Source organism: Notolabrus celidotus, chromosome 10 (genome assembly GCF_009762535.1).
Source record: "Notolabrus celidotus isolate fNotCel1 chromosome 10, fNotCel1.pri, whole genome shotgun sequence".
Lineage (NCBI taxonomy): Eukaryota > Metazoa > Chordata > Actinopteri > Labriformes > Labridae > Notolabrus > Notolabrus celidotus.
In genome coordinates, this window is record NC_048281.1 from 22,820,915 (window position 1) to 22,836,961 (window position 16,047).

A 16,047-nucleotide genomic window follows, 5' to 3' on the forward strand; every position below is an offset into this window, starting at 1 on the left:
ACGGAGCAACTTTTAGTACTGGTACTCCGTTTGGTAGCGGATCACTTCCGGTGTTTCGTACATTCCCTTTCCATTAAAAATAAATGTAAATTTGTTTCAGAATCAGAATCAGAATCAGAATCAGCTTTATTGGCCAGGTATGCTTGAACACACAAGGAATTTAACTTGGTAAACTGTGCTCTCTTTGTACAAGGCATAAGAATAAGACATACAAATAAAAATAAAAATATAATAACAATAACATCAGCTATAAGTACAAAATAACAACAAGTAGGCATGACTAATATGTACGGGCTAAAATAATATGATAAAGTGCAGTGGTGAGTAACAGAGGCAGTTTTTACATTAAAAAAATAGTCGTTAAATAATACAAAAAATAGAAATATGGAATTCTGCCTGGAGGATTGTTGCATTGTATATTTACATGTGTGTTTACAGAGAGTATTGATCCAACAGGTATGACACTGTTATGGTTTAGTGTTCATCAGAGTGACAGCCTGGGGGAAGAAACTGTTCTTATGGCGGGTTGTTTTAGCGCACAGTGATCTGTAGCGCCTGCTGGAGGGGAGGAGTTTGAAGAATTTGTGTCCAGGGTGTGAGGGGTCAGCGGTGATGCTACCTGCCCGTTTCCTGGCCAGAGAGTATTGATCCAACAGGTATGACACTGTTATGGTTTAGTGCTCATCAGAGTGACAGCCTGGGGGAAGAAACTGTTCTTATGGCGGGTTGTTTTGGCGCACAGTGATCTGTAGCGTCTGCCGGAGGGGAGGAGTTTGAAGAATTTGTGTCCAGGGTGTGAGGGGTCAGCGGTGATGCTACCTGCTCGTTTCCTGGCCCGGACCAGTACAAGTCCTGGATGGGGGGCAGGTCGACACCGATGATTTTTCTGCAGTCCTTATAGTCTGTTTCAGTCTGTGTTTGTCTAGTTTGGTTGCAGATCCAAACCAGACAGTGATGGAGGTGCACAGAACAGACTGGATGATGGAGGTGTAGAACATGATCAGCAGCTCCGAAATGGTAAAAGTATTCCGCCGTTTGTAAAATTGTCTCACCGCTTGTAAATGTTTTTGGTTTTTTTTTCATTTTTTAAATTTGTTTTGGCCTTGGTAAAAATTTTTTGCTAATGCAATTGTGTTTTATAAAATGTAAAAATGTTTTCCAAAATGTAAATTTGTCTCCAACTTTGTAAAAGTGTTTCACCTTTTGTAAATATGTCTTGTCCCTCAGGGCCACCGTATAATAGTGTTAGTTCTTTCATAAATACAAAAACTGTGAAACTTTAATTCGACAGTATTTGTATAACACTGGTAATCATGACAGAGAGGGAGCTCTATCATTAACTGGACGGTGCATCAAGTGAAGCAAGACTGGAGGCATCGTGCGCGAACAACCTACCATGCTACGAGGTGAAGAGTACTAACTTGAGTGGCAGCTCCCTCAGCCAATCACGGCTCGTCTAGCAGAGGTTCTTTAAGGCTTCTGCTAATGGCCTTTGTGTGAGGGCGGGGACGACTACACTCGGTTTAGGCTGCTGATTAGCAACAAACAGAAGGTTACGAGTTTAGAAATTGGACAATTTGACGGCCACACCGACTCTGCTGCTCCGAGAGCTGCACTAACTATGTCGGGTATTCCACTGGAGCGTGTGTGGTGGTTCGCGGAGAGGAACCTGTGGTGAATTGCGACATTTCGGGTTTTTGCGCGGACCTCGCTATTAGGTCGTTCAAGTAGCGATGCTGAGCTGATAGCTGCGTCATCATGTTGCTTCCGACTCGAGTTGGCAAAAAGAAATCTCAAGTTAACGCTAGCGGTGAGGCTGCCCGCCCGTCATCCAGCACCGGAGGGCCACTCCCGACCCCTGAAACAGATGGAAAGCAGGCTGCTGGGGAGCTGGTGAAGTGTGTTGCCCGGTAAAACTGGTGACTTCACATCAGTTGGCGCGATAGTCTGCTGGCTGCATTAATTATCTACACTTGGGTGGACAGTTAAAACATTTCTGTTGATGTGGCTTGATGGACGAAATCACAATTGTGTACTGAAATGTGACATCGTGTTATCAGAGGAGGAAAAGCCTGGTGTAGTATTTTGGGGATGTACGCCTGAACTGTTTGTGTTAGTGTAAAGTGATGCCTTCACTGACTGTCAGATACAGGGTACAAAGCAGCTGCTGACTCCCATCTAATGGTGACTTTCTTCCTCTTACTTGAGAAAAACAAACATTTTAAGTCATATTAGGAGATCTTATTGTTAATTTTACCAACCATTAGGATATTTTTAGGTATTGAAGTGTCAGACTCTTTTTGGGGGGGGAGCAGGTGGTCTGTTGTTGTCTGCTGTCACCCTCTCCACGTGGATTAGGTCAGTGGGTGAAGTTTTTTTTCTTAAATTTTATTTGTGATTTGATTTTGTTTTCTTAGCAAGACACCATGAAAAATAACACATGCAGGGTGTTGCAGATCTAAAGGATCCACAGATAGTCCTCAGAGGTCAGTGGGTTGAAGTTTGACTTGCTTTCTCCGCCAACTAAAGAGGGGGATAAGGGATTACTTCATAGACTGACAGGACATCCAGGAGCCTTGCCCTCCTCCCCTTCATAGTCTGAAAAGTTACATTTTTAGATTATAGAACCGGTTAAAAATGGCTGGCGACTGCGCCCACACCAACACTCACTACTCGAGTGCAGAAACGTTTAGTCCGTCCAAGCCTTGGTCGAATGGAGATGGAGATGGAGAGATGGATGCAGCCAGGAACTCTGGAGGGCGTGGACCCCCCGCACAGTGGTCGCCAAACTTTGAGGTGATAGACGGGCTGCTGTACCGCAAGAAGCTGGAAAAGGGTTTCATTAACTACAGGGAGGTTCTGGATGAGGGCAGGAGACACGAGGCCCTCTCTACCTTCCACCGGAGGCGGGGGCTTGGCCAGCACCACCTCTCCTTGGAGGAGACTTACAAATGCGTGGCTGAAAACTACTGGTGGGAGGGTATGAACATTACTGGCTGCCTTACATTCTGACTTCACAGGACAGGACAGGGTCCCTGACTTCATATCTGTATTTGATGAGAGGGTTTATGTATTTCAAATTAACCTAAAGTGTAGGCAGCTAATGATTGAAATAATCAAAGATCTGGGGCCTCATGTTCAAAGACTTGCGTGGATTTCCCACTGAAACATGGCGTACGCTCAAGTCCAGAAAACGTTTTACGCACAAAAATATCCAGATGTATGAATCTGCTCGCAAGGATCAACGGCTATAGAAACGTGTGTACCCCAGCCATGGAGTTGGCGTGAGGCCCTGCACATTTCCACAGTCATTTCACTCTAGATGCATCTGAACTTTGCCATGAAAAAGAGCGTACGCCACGTTTTTTTGCCCCAGGAAACGTAGATATCAATTCTTCACATTGCTTATATGAAATGCATCATTTTTTTTCAATGTAATCTGATGTTTGTCTGTTTTCTTAACAGGGATGTACTTCCAGATTAGAGATTTTGTCTTGGCCTGTCCTGAGTGTCAGAGCACACGCACCAGGAAAACAGAGGTAAGGTAATGTAACAGTCACTGAGGCTGAAAGGAAAAATAGCACTGCAGTGTGATAATCCCCTTCACCCTTTAATCAGAGTCTTAAATCTTGTTGGTTTTCATCAGTACCTTGTTGTTGTTTTTTGCATCTCTCACATTTTAATTCACACTTTCTTACGCTCACACTCACTTAATCACACTTTAATATCTCCAATAAGCACTTTCTCACTAGTGCATTCCCATTCCCATAACCCTGCCTCTCTATTCTGTCTATGTCATTGCATACTAGGGCCATGGTGGTAGAGGATGTGTCACTAAGACGATGGCGTCACACAGCGCTGACATGCTGAGCAAGCTGAGGAGTCAGCGGGAGGCGGGACTGTTCTGTGACATTACCCTGCGGACAAACGGGCGATCCTATTCGGCTCACAGAGCAGTCCTGGCAGCGGTCAGCGATCACTTCCAGGAAATCTTCACGGACATTGACGCAAGCTCAAAAGCAGACATAGATCTCACTGGTAAGATCAGAGGTCAAACATAACTGCATGTGTTTTTGATTAGTCAAAGTGCTGGGCCTGGGTGATAAGACCTGAGTGAGCCCACACTTTATCCTCATGTTGAGTTATTGAAACTGGCTCCACTGAAACTCACAGACTGTTTATTAAAAGTAGATTTAGCATCTTGGTTTCTGTAGTAAAGCCAATGCCTAAGTGCCATAAATCTGCAGTCCTCTAAAAGCCACTACACAAAATACTGAAAGTCCATTCGAAAGAAAGCAGAAAATACTCATCCCTCCACGGAATTTTTACCTCAGTTAACAGTATCCTTGTGACTTTGTGGACTCAGATGCCCTTTTCAAATCTTTTTCAATAGAAATTACTGGCAGCGTCTTTAAATTATGGCCCCATGTAGAGTTACATCGACCTTAACCTGTGATTTTTGAAGTTGCCTCCATTACAGCTGCCATTCACTGCTTCAAAAGAGGCTTTAACAAACCACCTGGTGAAATCATGGTGGCTTTGTGCAGACAGTGCAGAGAAAGAGTCAGAAACTGAATATCTCACTCAGTGGCTGGCTGAAATAATTCAAGAAGGTGACTAATAAAAGACAAATAGAAATGTCCATCAAGCCTGACTGAGTTGATTAAGACCTGCCCAATAGGGTTGCAAAGGGGAGGGACATTTTCAGTACATTTCTGGAAAGTTTCCGGTAAATTTCCATGGGAAGTTAAACTGTGGAATTTGGGAAATATTCCAAATTGGAAACTTAAATTGGGAATTTAAGGGAATTAACTGGGAATTTAATGGAAAGGTATCATATCCAAGCATAAATATTTGTTTTGTTATAAGCAGACATCCATCCAAAATAATACAATTAAAACAGATTTATTTGCGAGTAGAACTTTATCAAGTGTAAATATTATATTGAACAATCAATTCTTTCATTGAAGAACAAAAACATGAATGTTGAGTTAACCCTCCTGTTATGTTTGTTTCTCTGGAACAGCAATAATGTTCCTGGGTCAATTTGCCCCAGGGCATATTCAATTATCAAAAAGTGTCCTAACCCCAAAAAAAACCAATACACATTTTTTTAATCTAATTTTTAACTCCATTACTAACCAGTTAAATCAAGATTTAGTGCAATGGTGTTCTTTAATCCTCAAAGATCATGGTTCAAAGAGGATAACTCACTCGTTTTTCATTGTCACTAATGTTAAAATGTTTTTTAATGTACATTGGAAAGCCCTAAATATAAATACAATAGTTTATATGACATAGATTTTTGTTTGTTCTATTTTACATTTTGAATTTTTTATTTTTATGAAGTGATGTTGATAAATGAACATGAGACACCCTTTCTGTCACATGCAGATTTTTATGCTGCATTAAGCTGGTTTGGAAGGCATATATTGCCTAAAATAGACTTTAAAAAGGGTCAGTTTGACCCGCAACATAACAGGAGGGTTAAATATTACTTATCCCGCCGACCCATCCCATTCAAAAATTAACAAAAATGCAATCCATTCAAAATGTTAAATGGAAAGAGCCCCTCTCCCTCCAACAAAGTCCCATTCAACATGCAAATAAAAAAGCATCTTCCCTCAAGCTTCTCAAGCCTCTGCATTTTTGCTAAACCCTTTCAGGCAATGGGCTCTTCCTAAGTTTCCTATTAAGAGCCAACCTTCTATTTAGTAAATTCCTGGTTTATTCCTGTTTATTCCCATAAATTCCCGTTAATTCCCATGGAAAGTTTCCAACTTTGAAAATTCCTGGAATTTTGCAACCCTTCTGCACAAAGACAGGCACTGTAACAGTAGAGTAGTATTTCCAACGCTAAGATCCACAATCTGTAAGAAACTCCTATTTAACAGAAAAGTTAGTCTGATTTGTTAGTGTGAAAAAAAGTTTGTAAATCAAAGAGTTACACTTTGTAATTATTACATACTAGATATTAAAAAGGGAAATAGACACCCTGAAACAAACAGCACAGTAATGTTGCAAGACTACCATCACAGAATACATCATCAATATTCGCAGCTTCAGTAATATAAGCAGACAAATCATGATAGACGAAACATGATTTTCTTTCAATTGTGTTAATCAATGTAAATTTGTTATAAATAGTTTGAAGCCACTGCACCACAACAATTCCTCGTTCTGTCTGCTTAAACTGAGAATCACTTCACATAAATGCGGTTGACCCCTTAGAGGAAGCTCTTACTACTATAGGGCCAGCTCTGAATATTGTCCTAAACCTAATTATTTTCTCTAACAGTGCCTGCCATATTACTGCAATTGTTTTTATCTGAATGTTGTAACGCAGATAGTTGGAAAAAATTATGCTTACCATAAAATGATAATCGAAAAGACGTATGTAGCGCTTTCCTAGAAAGACACTTAACATGATGTGTAAAACAGATAAAGGTATAAGGTACAGAAGGATAGATCAGAGATGTGGACGGAGTAGCGGTCACGTGTTGTAGGGTGTTTTTGAAGAAGTAGGTTTTGAGTTGATCTTTAAATGAGAGAAGTGAGTCAGAGTTGCGGATGTTTTGAGGGAGAGAGTTCCAGAGAGCTTTGGCAGCGATGTGCAAAGGCTCTGTCCTGCCAAGGTGCGGTGCTTGGTCTTGGTGATGGGGTGAAAGGAGATTGGCATCTGATGATGGGGAGTGGCGTTTGAGGAGGTCAATCAGGTATAGGGGGCTAGGTTATTGAGGGTTTTGTAGGTGATATGCAGGATCTCAAAGTGGTGCTGTATGGGGAGCCAGTGACGGTGCTGAAGGATAGGTGTAATGTGAGCTCTGGATCCGAAGTTGGTGAGTAACTGGGCAGCTGAGTTCTGAACATATTGTAGTTTTTGGAGGTCAGTAAAAAGAAGGCTTTAAAGGATGCTGTCGCAGGAGTCCAGTCTGGAGGTTATGAAGGTGTGTTTCTGCAACAGAGGAGGAGAGAGTGGATCTGAGCCGTGCAATGTTTCATAATGAATGGTGAAAAGGCAACCAGATAAACCAGCAACAAAATAATAGCACAATATGGCAGCTACATCAAAATCATTAGCTGGTGCTGAGACGGAGAGCTTGTGTGTGAGACCGCAGACAACTAACCGCTCTATCTTTGGCTCAGTGTCCACCGATCATGTCTTAAGCTTTTTCCATGTCAATATTTAATTAACGGAGCGTCATTTTTACTAAATCCAAAATCTCCCAAACTGGCAAGGAAACCGTTTTGGGACTCAGGTAGATTACCTAGCTTTAATCTGTCTTCTCCTCCGACATGATTTGTGTTGCTGTAGCAGCTACACTTGGGTAAAGGCTAGTGAACTAGATGACAATCATAGACTGTATAAATAATGGACGTAGTGTCCGTGACGTCACCCATCTGTTTCTGAAGAGCTTTTTTGAAGACACACTAGACAAGAGCTAGTGTGAGGTAAAGAGGCGGGCTTTGAGCCTCCTCGCCAACAGCTACAGGGTACCCGCCTGTCAATCAAGTCAGCTGTGCCTCTCATAATGGAAACTCGGAATCTTAAAATCTCCAAAATAGCTGCGTTATGAAAAAATTCACCCCCTGCACAGTTAGTGCTGATTTGAGAAATGAGCTATCCAGACTACACTCGTTTTTTGTACCTGCAGACTGTAAAAGTGTTTATTTCTGCTGTAAAGCTCTGCTCTTTTGAATTGTTGTGTATGTGGTTTACGGTACTTCCGGAGCCAGCGTCAAGGGGATACTCAAGAAACTGCAGTTTTTAGCACTTCCGAATTGGCTTCAATTCCTGTGGTCGGAGGTTGCCGCTTGATGACAACAATGTTTTCTTCTCCTGGGGCTCCTGCTGTTTCTTCTTTGTCTGTCCTCCGTTTTACATGAGTTAGCAACCAGAGTAAAGAACCACTACCCCCCCTACTATGAATAAATTAGTTACGTGGTCTTACTGTATGCTCAATTTTAGCATGATATAAGCATTTACCTTTTTAAAAAAGATAGTTATCGTCAATATTTGCTATTGCTACAGCTTTAATTTCATTAAGAAAACATTTGCAAAGAAGTATTCTGATTATCAGCTTATCTGTTAATTTGCTAATGTAACAAGTATAGTATTTATCAACAATGTATCCTTACTGTCCTGAAGATAATAAGTACCAGAATGATCCAACAAGAGTCATGTTTACTTAAGGTTATTACGATAAGATATCCTTTATTGTCCCCGTAGGGAAATTTGTCTTTAACATCAGTAGTGCACATGTTACCTGCTCCTTCAAAAATCACCACAATGACATAAAAACACACAAATAAATAAGAAAAAACACAATAAATAGTACACATTCATACAACACACAGCATACTCTTAAGGAGAGAGCACCATAACACTGTCCCAACCATAACAGGCTATTTACTATTTAAACTTCTAATAGAGATCGGCATAAAGGAGTTTTTAAAACGATTCAATTTACACTTGGGGACTCTGTACCTTCTTCCAGATGGTAAAAGTTCATACTTAGAGTAAAGGATGCGCAACGGATCTACAAGTATTCTCTGAGTCTGCCCAAGAACAGACTGCTCATAAATGTCCTGTAGGGAAGGGTTACCAGTCTTCCCTATGATCTTCATGGCAGTCTGCACCAGGCGAGAGAGCTTGGTTTTCAGCTGAACAGAGAGGTTACCATACCATGCTGTCATCCCATACCTAATGATACTGTATTGTGCTGACACCGTGAGTTTCTCATTGATGTCATTTTTGTTATAGAATCTGTCAATTAAGTCAAATTATAGTTCCTGACTTGGGTTGACATCAGTCATCATGCTGCAAACAATGGTTTGTGGGAAACTGAGTGACAAAGCACACCCAGGTGAAAAGAGGCTGTATTTAATCTTTCTTTTACACATATTTTGTCTGTCCTCTTGTATATGTAAGTCTTTCATATGTGTCAACAGATTGAAGTAGCAATGGCTCTGATCAAAGCAGCTATTACAGTCTCCACCGTTATGTTTATGCTGTATCTCTCTGATCTCCTGTTTATATTCACTCTTTTATTTCACTCACTGATTGACCAGCAGGGTGCAGCATATTTAATGAAAGCCTTCTTTTTCACCCCTCAGGTTTTAGTGAAGAGAGCCTTCTGTCTCTGCTGGAGTTCTCCTACTCCTCCACTCTGTGTGTTCGCCAGGAGGACTTACCTGAGGTCATCGCCATGGCCCGCCACCTGGGCATGTGGCCCGCAGTTGAGGCCTGCTCTGCTCTCATGAAAGAGCAGGAACAGAAACTCCATCCTGGCAAAGGATTTAGCCCCACCTGTCAGCACCTGCAGAGGGAAAGCAGAAGGAGAGGAGTTTATAAATTTGAGGCAAATATGGATAGCAGCTTCAGTCTTACTCTGGAGGCATCCGATGACTCTTTTGATGGAAGCCCAAGGCGCAATTTGCGAAGGACACCTAAAAAAGCCCAAAGCCATAATGGTCTCCCTCTGAGTCCCACACACAGGATGAAGCTCATGGACTTTAAGTCTCCCTCTTCTAAAAAAGCCACAACACCTCGACACGCCATAAACTCCCTGCAGTCTCATAACTACTCACCCGTATCACCCTCAAACACCCGTCTCCTTCGCTCCACCCCTGGAGCCGCCAAGGAGGTCCAGAGATTGCTACCAAAGCCAGAAACCCCTCGCCGAAACAAAAAGCCTCACCCAATCAGCCGGCTGTCGTGCCCGTCCAGGTTGAGGCCGGGTACTGCATGCAGCCCTGTGAGGGTGAAGCAGGAGGTAGAAGATGTTGGAGAGGATGAAGAGGATTATGCAAGGGCACAGGAGAAATACAAGCTAATGAATGTTCTTGGGCTACAAAGAACCGCCCTCCTTCCTCGACCAGAAGATCTTATCGGGTGGAGGCAAAAGAAACGACTGAGGAAGCTGAAGGCTAATAACTATTCCCTCACCAAGAGGCGGAAACCTCGCTCCACCTCACCAGGTTTGACATACGGGGATGTGACACTGTCCCTTCCCCTCTGTAACCCTGTTAACTCCCGCCTCCTTAGCAAGTCAGGAAAATCCAAGCCTGGGGGTCTAGTCACCGCAGACCTGATGACAGCAAAGAGGCCAAAGAGTGTCCCCCGACATGTCCCTCCGAGTGACAGGAGCATGCGAAGTAAAGGTGTGTTACCTGACATGTTTCTGCCAGTGTCGAGGCCGCCTATGGGTGGTAGGGAGCTTAGACGGTCAGTGAGGAAAGGCGATGGTGCTCGCCTTCCTTCCCAGCAGCCCCTTCGATGCAAAAACAACAAAACCATAACCAGAAACATCGCAAGGATCAAACAAGAACCAGCTGACTACTCCATCTCAGGTCTTTCATGTCCATCGATCAATCCTTGTGGCAATGCATCCCAAAAATCCATGATCACACAAAGGATACAGACCAGGAGTAAGGTCACCGTCGAGACAGTCAGAATGCTGCGTTACAACAGTGGCCGACCAGCAGCCAAGGCGAAGCTACGGCGAGGCTCCGTGAAGGAGGTGAGAAAGACAAAGTGCAAGGCCAGTGAGGAGGCGGGGAAGATGGGGAGCCTGGGACAGAGGAAGGCTTTGGACACCAGAGAGAGAGCAAAGGTTAATGAATCTTGTGGGCTCCAGTTTTCAGAGCAAGCACCTCCACCCTCAATCTACAATCACCCTCTGTACAAAGTCATCAAAGAGGAGCCAGCAGACCCCGTGCCAGTGGGCGGACCTTTCCCCGATCCTCCGTCACCTGACCTGGGCAAGCGCCAGAGCAAGCCCCCCATCAAGCTGCTAGACTCGGGCTTCCTGTTCAGCTTCTGTCGGCCGGCGGGGGGAGCAATGGCCGTGCTGAAGAAAGAGGAGGAGAGCGTGGATATCTGCTTAACACGCTCTGTGTCGCAAGTCGGGGAGAAATTTGGAGCAGCAAAGGAGTCCCCACAACGGGCACTAAGGGCTAGAGCGCCCCCCACACTGACAGTCGTGAAGAAGGAGAGGGAGGAGAGGAGTGTGAACATGAGCAAGGTGCAGCAGAGACCCAGGACAAACTCCCAGAACAACAACCATCACAAAGCCAAGCACGTCCATCCAAAGGCAAAACCCACCGTGCAGAAGGTAGATCATGGTTTGCAGTTCTCAGAATAGGGCAGTAAAAGAAGCCCGCTGTAGAAATGCAATGATAAATTCAAATCTACTTAACTTTACCCTGATATTATCTGTGAAAGCAGTAGGAAATATTTGTCAGGTTTTAGCTCCTCTGTATTTTCTAACATCATCTCTGCTTTTTCTTCATTCTGTATCTCCAGCAACAAGCTAAGCCCCTCCCTCTGAACAGCAGGAGCTGCGTCACGATGGATGCAGTACGCCGGGCGAGGCTAAAGCAGCTCCGAGGGCCTTGTAGTCAGGTCCCAAAACTCCCAAAGGCAGCCCATAGCTGCATGCAGTGTCCGGCCTCCTACAAAGACTGCGATGCTCTGATCATGCATCGCCTCAGGCACATCGAGGGCAAGCACTGGCCATGTCTGGTAAGCACTGTCTTCAAAAAAGGGGATGAAAGAAATCATAAGCTAGAATGCAGATGAACTTCAGATTATATTTTAAGCAAGAAATAAAGAATGCCTTTTAGAGTGAAATCTGGGATACAAGACGGGTACGCCTCCTAAGAGTGGGCTGGGTGTTTAGCTAGATGATGGGGTGTAAATGAAATGTAGACTTTTTATTCTCTTGCATAGGGTTGCCACTTAATTTACTCTCATACTGTAGAATTCATGTATTCAATGATTATTTAAGTACATTTTGTTGTTGCAGAGACTTTTATAATGTGGTTTAATTCCACAGAATACATGACAAATTTGAATGAGATTAGTAATATATGCTAGGCAGTAGGCAGTGATAATAATTTAAACATTCTGGACAGGTCCATTCTGCACACTGAGGGCCTGATTCACTAAAGGATCGCACAGCTTTTGCACCCACTAAACCTTTGCAAATGAGCCAAAAAGACATTGTCTGATTCACAAAGAGTTAAATACTCAGCAAACTGCACTGCCAAGCAAATAGCTCACTGTGCGCCATTGTTGTTTGCATACATTTAAATGACACTTTAGGAGTTCGTTGGAGGGAAAGTATGCCCCTTTTATATGCAGCCTGAAAGACTCTTTCCATATTAGAGAAATACGAGAGGTACTAGGTTGTTGTTTTAAAGTTACAAAGTTGTTGTAAAGTATACTTGAAGGGATTTTTTTATTAACTGTATAATACCTAGAATTTTCATACCGAAGTATATATCAGCTGGCTGAGCAAAGACACTTTGAAAGATCATTTCAAATGTTTTAGAACCACTGACTTTAAAGGATTTGAATACAGTGCTTCACTTTGTTGATGTTTACCCTTTATTTCTCTCCGCCATGTAGCTCTGCAGTAAGACATTCTTTCGACTTCGGAATGTACGGAACCACATTCGCACCCACGACCCCAAGTTGTACAAATGCCGGAGCTGTATCGCTGCTGGTTCCTGAGGCAACTGAAGGGTCTACCACATCAGCAAAACTGAGGTTGGTGAATGTCACTTACTTTAAGTACATTGGGCCTCATTTATTAATCTAGTGTAGAAACCAAGCGGCAACCTCCGGTCTAAAGATATGAGTCCAATGCGGAAGTGTTAAAAACTGCAGTTTATCGAGGATCCGCTTGAGGCTGGCTCTGGAAGTACAGGAAACCATACACACCAATTCAAAAAAGCCGAACATTACAGTAGAAATAAACATGTTTACAGCCTGGTACAAAAGACGAGTGTAGTCTGGATAGCTAATTTCTCGATCGGCACACACTGTGTGGGGGGGGCAATTTCGAAGATATTGAGATTACGAGTCTTCCAATGAGAGGCACAGCTGACTTGATTGACAGGCAGGAACACTGTAGCTGTTGGCTAGGAGGCTCAAAGACCGCCTCTTTACGTTGCAATCGCAGCAATATGGCTTCCGACGACGATTGGCCTCAAAAGCGCTTCAGAAACAGATGGGTGGCGTCACGGATACTACGTCCATATTTTATACACTCTATGGTAGAAACAGCCGCAGATTTGGGTGCAGAACCCGACATACGATAAAGTTCACATGTCATTTTTGCGTACGCCTGATCAAGTGTTGATAAATGTGGCGGCTGAAACTCATCATTTAAATGTCACGCCCCTAATTATTCACGGTTCAGCCAGGATCACCCACAGAATTTTCGACATGGAGAGACGCTCTAAGGCCAAAAAAGGGAAACCTGTCTAAGCTGGAGATCGACACCAAAGCAACGGAGGCGAGGAGACATAAAACTGTTGTTTACAGGCCGTAAAAGAGGCATTACGGGAGTACGAAAAAACATGTCTGGACGAAAATCATTGCAGCAGTCAACAGTGTGGGTTTGGAAACCGAACTCCAGCTAAAGTTTCAAAAACATTTAATATATAAATTCTTCTTTAAAAAACGAAATCTGTTTATCCGTGATGTGAAACTTTTAGAAGCCTTAACACAAGTCTTTCTTTCTGTTGAGGGGAAAAATGCATTTGTTATACGAAGAAATCAGCTTACAGCTTGCCCTGCTCAACGTAATTTCTAAACAGGGATTGATAGAGGTAGAGTGAAATGTAACATAAACTACCGGTCAAAAGTTTTAGAACACCCCAATTAAAAAATGATGCAGTTCAATGTCTTATTGTGCTCTGAAATGAAAACGTTGAACAAATAAACAATTTAATTTCAAAAATAAATCATGGAATCAATTCATAAACCAAAATGTTATGATGGTCTGTCTCTCTTCCATTGTTAATTGCCTTTTTCTGGCCATTTCTAAAGCAACACACTACATCCTGGAGTACAAGACTGTTCAAATGATGCTCACAAGGGTATGGTACCACAGTGTGTTCCAACACTACTTTTATGCAGACAAAGGGAGTTGTAAGTAATCAAGGAAAGTTGGGACACCTGTAAGTAATTGGTAGCACCAACTTTCAAGGCTTGACTAACCTCAATTGCTGCAGAACAGCAACCCATTTCTTGTCCCCTGAAAAAGGTATTTTCCTATAATTCTGTAATGTAGATTCTTTTTTCAGTTTTGGGTAATCTTACCTTTTTTTTTCTTTTTACCTCTGGCAGTTCACCACTTACCTTTTGTACCATTTCAAGCTATTTGATGGACTTGAACTGCTTTGATTTCAATCAAAAAGTGGAAAAATTGGGGTGTTCTAAACCTTTTGACCGGAGTGAACATTTTAGATGTCATACCTAATTTAACTGATTTGAGCATATCCTCCACCCACGTTCAGATCAATTAATTCAGACCATTGCGCGGAAATGGTCGTACACCCAGTGAAGCGGCTAAGATAGAAAAGTGCCGCAGAGGCTAAGTGGGATCGTGTTTGTGACATAAATCAAAATCAAAGTCCAAGGAAAGTTTTCTATTTATTAAACAAAACACACTAAATCTACATGATAGTGACGATGGCGGTGGCGGTCAACAAAAAAATATTCAACCCCACTCACCCTCTTTGTATACCTCCCGCCACCCAACTGAACAGGTACTTTAAAAGATAAACCACACCCATGAATCCAAAACCGGAAATGAAGCAAACAATTTAAAAAAAGGAAATAATCATGATTAACAAATAAGACATGAAAATCAACATTATGGCCCCTACACCCAGTTTTTGGTCGTACGCACGTTTGATAAATGAGGGCCATTGTGATAACGTGTGCTGAGCATCTGCATTGATTTTACCTGAAATACTTTATCAGTTTTTTAACTCTGGTGTTTATTTTCCAGGATGAAGGCTGTCAGTGTCTGACACCAGTGGACAGGCTGATCAATCAGCAGCTTGTACATATTGCATCCATCACAAGCACAAGGGTCTGTGGGAAGGAATAATTACTCTGATGTTAATCATTGCAGCTGTCAGTGATTGGTAGTTTTATTTTAATAACCTAACCAAGGTTTCTGGTCCCGTCTGCATTAATACAGAAGGTTAAACTTGAACATTACACTCAGGGGGCGGGGTTTGTGATGCCACGGTATTTAACATCACGGTTGTGTATAAAATGAAAATGTAAAGTGATTGTTATAACTATTACTGCTACTTTATTGTTATTTTTCTATGTATAGGTGAATTTTGAGTGCACTTATATCATAGCTTATGTGGTAAACCTAAGAAGTGGTGGTAAAAATTGAAGGGGTGGAGTCCACAGCGGGAATACTTGAAGTGATGCAAGTGCTGGAGGGAATACTTGAAGTCAGGGGGGTTCCTAGGAGAGAGACGGTCCTTTGGTTGTCAGTGGATTTTTTTTTTGTCCTTTTGGTGTGCTAACTTTTAAATGACCTAAATAGCCTCCCTCCTTTTGTGAACTGCTAGTCTCTCAAAGTCCTTGAGTCTGTTATCGACTCTGTTATGGTGACACCACTGCATGTGCATTTGCAGGCTGTTTGTAGTGCACTGTCTTTTCTAAGTCTGCCTATTTTAAAAAGGGAACCGTGTCTTGTTCTTAATGTGAATTTTTGAACAGTAATCAACCCAGCTGTGTCATTACAGATGTTTGATTGATTTCTTCTTCCACTTTAATCCAAGACACAAAATTGAAATTCCCCTTCTACTGAATAGATGCAATGTGTTCACAGAAAGAGATGCTTATATTTCACAAATTGATTTTAGAAATAAACAAGCCGTCTCTTGCTATCTGTAAAAAGACTGAATAAATTTTTGCTTTTCATATCTTGTTATTCTTTCTTGAATCGTGTGTTTTAAAAATGTACTGAACACAAAAAGAAAGAATCAAGAGACAGTTTTGTTGACTACTGGAGCAAGATTACTTAATGCTTTATTATAGGACTTATATAGAGAGATGTAACCATGTTAAAATACCAACAACTGCTCGACCTAAAGTAACCCCTTCTGTCAGGGTGGTTTTTTTCAGACCTGATAACTTCTTGAAGTCTTGTGCTGATAATTGTATCAATAGGTATAGGTATATAAGACTGTGAAGCCAAACATTTAAAATTTCTATCAAAC

At 42.3% G+C, this 16,047-nt stretch overlaps 1 protein-coding gene across 1 annotated transcript; it reads left to right on the top strand.

Annotated features, from left to right (window-relative positions):
- The first annotated feature begins 1,314 nt into the window (after positions 1–1,314).
- On the top strand, positions 1,315–15,750 carry si:dkey-229b18.3. The gene is made up of 7 exons (XM_034693353.1): positions 1,315–2,980; positions 3,466–3,539; positions 3,810–4,038; positions 9,118–11,117; positions 11,309–11,527; positions 12,416–12,556; positions 14,811–15,750. The coding sequence occupies exons 1-6, from the start codon at positions 2,638–2,640 to the stop codon at positions 12,518–12,520; spliced, it is 2,970 nt and encodes a 989-aa protein (XP_034549244.1). The 5' UTR covers positions 1,315–2,637; the 3' UTR covers positions 12,521–12,556; positions 14,811–15,750.
- The last annotated feature ends 297 nt before the right edge of the window (positions 15,751–16,047 follow it).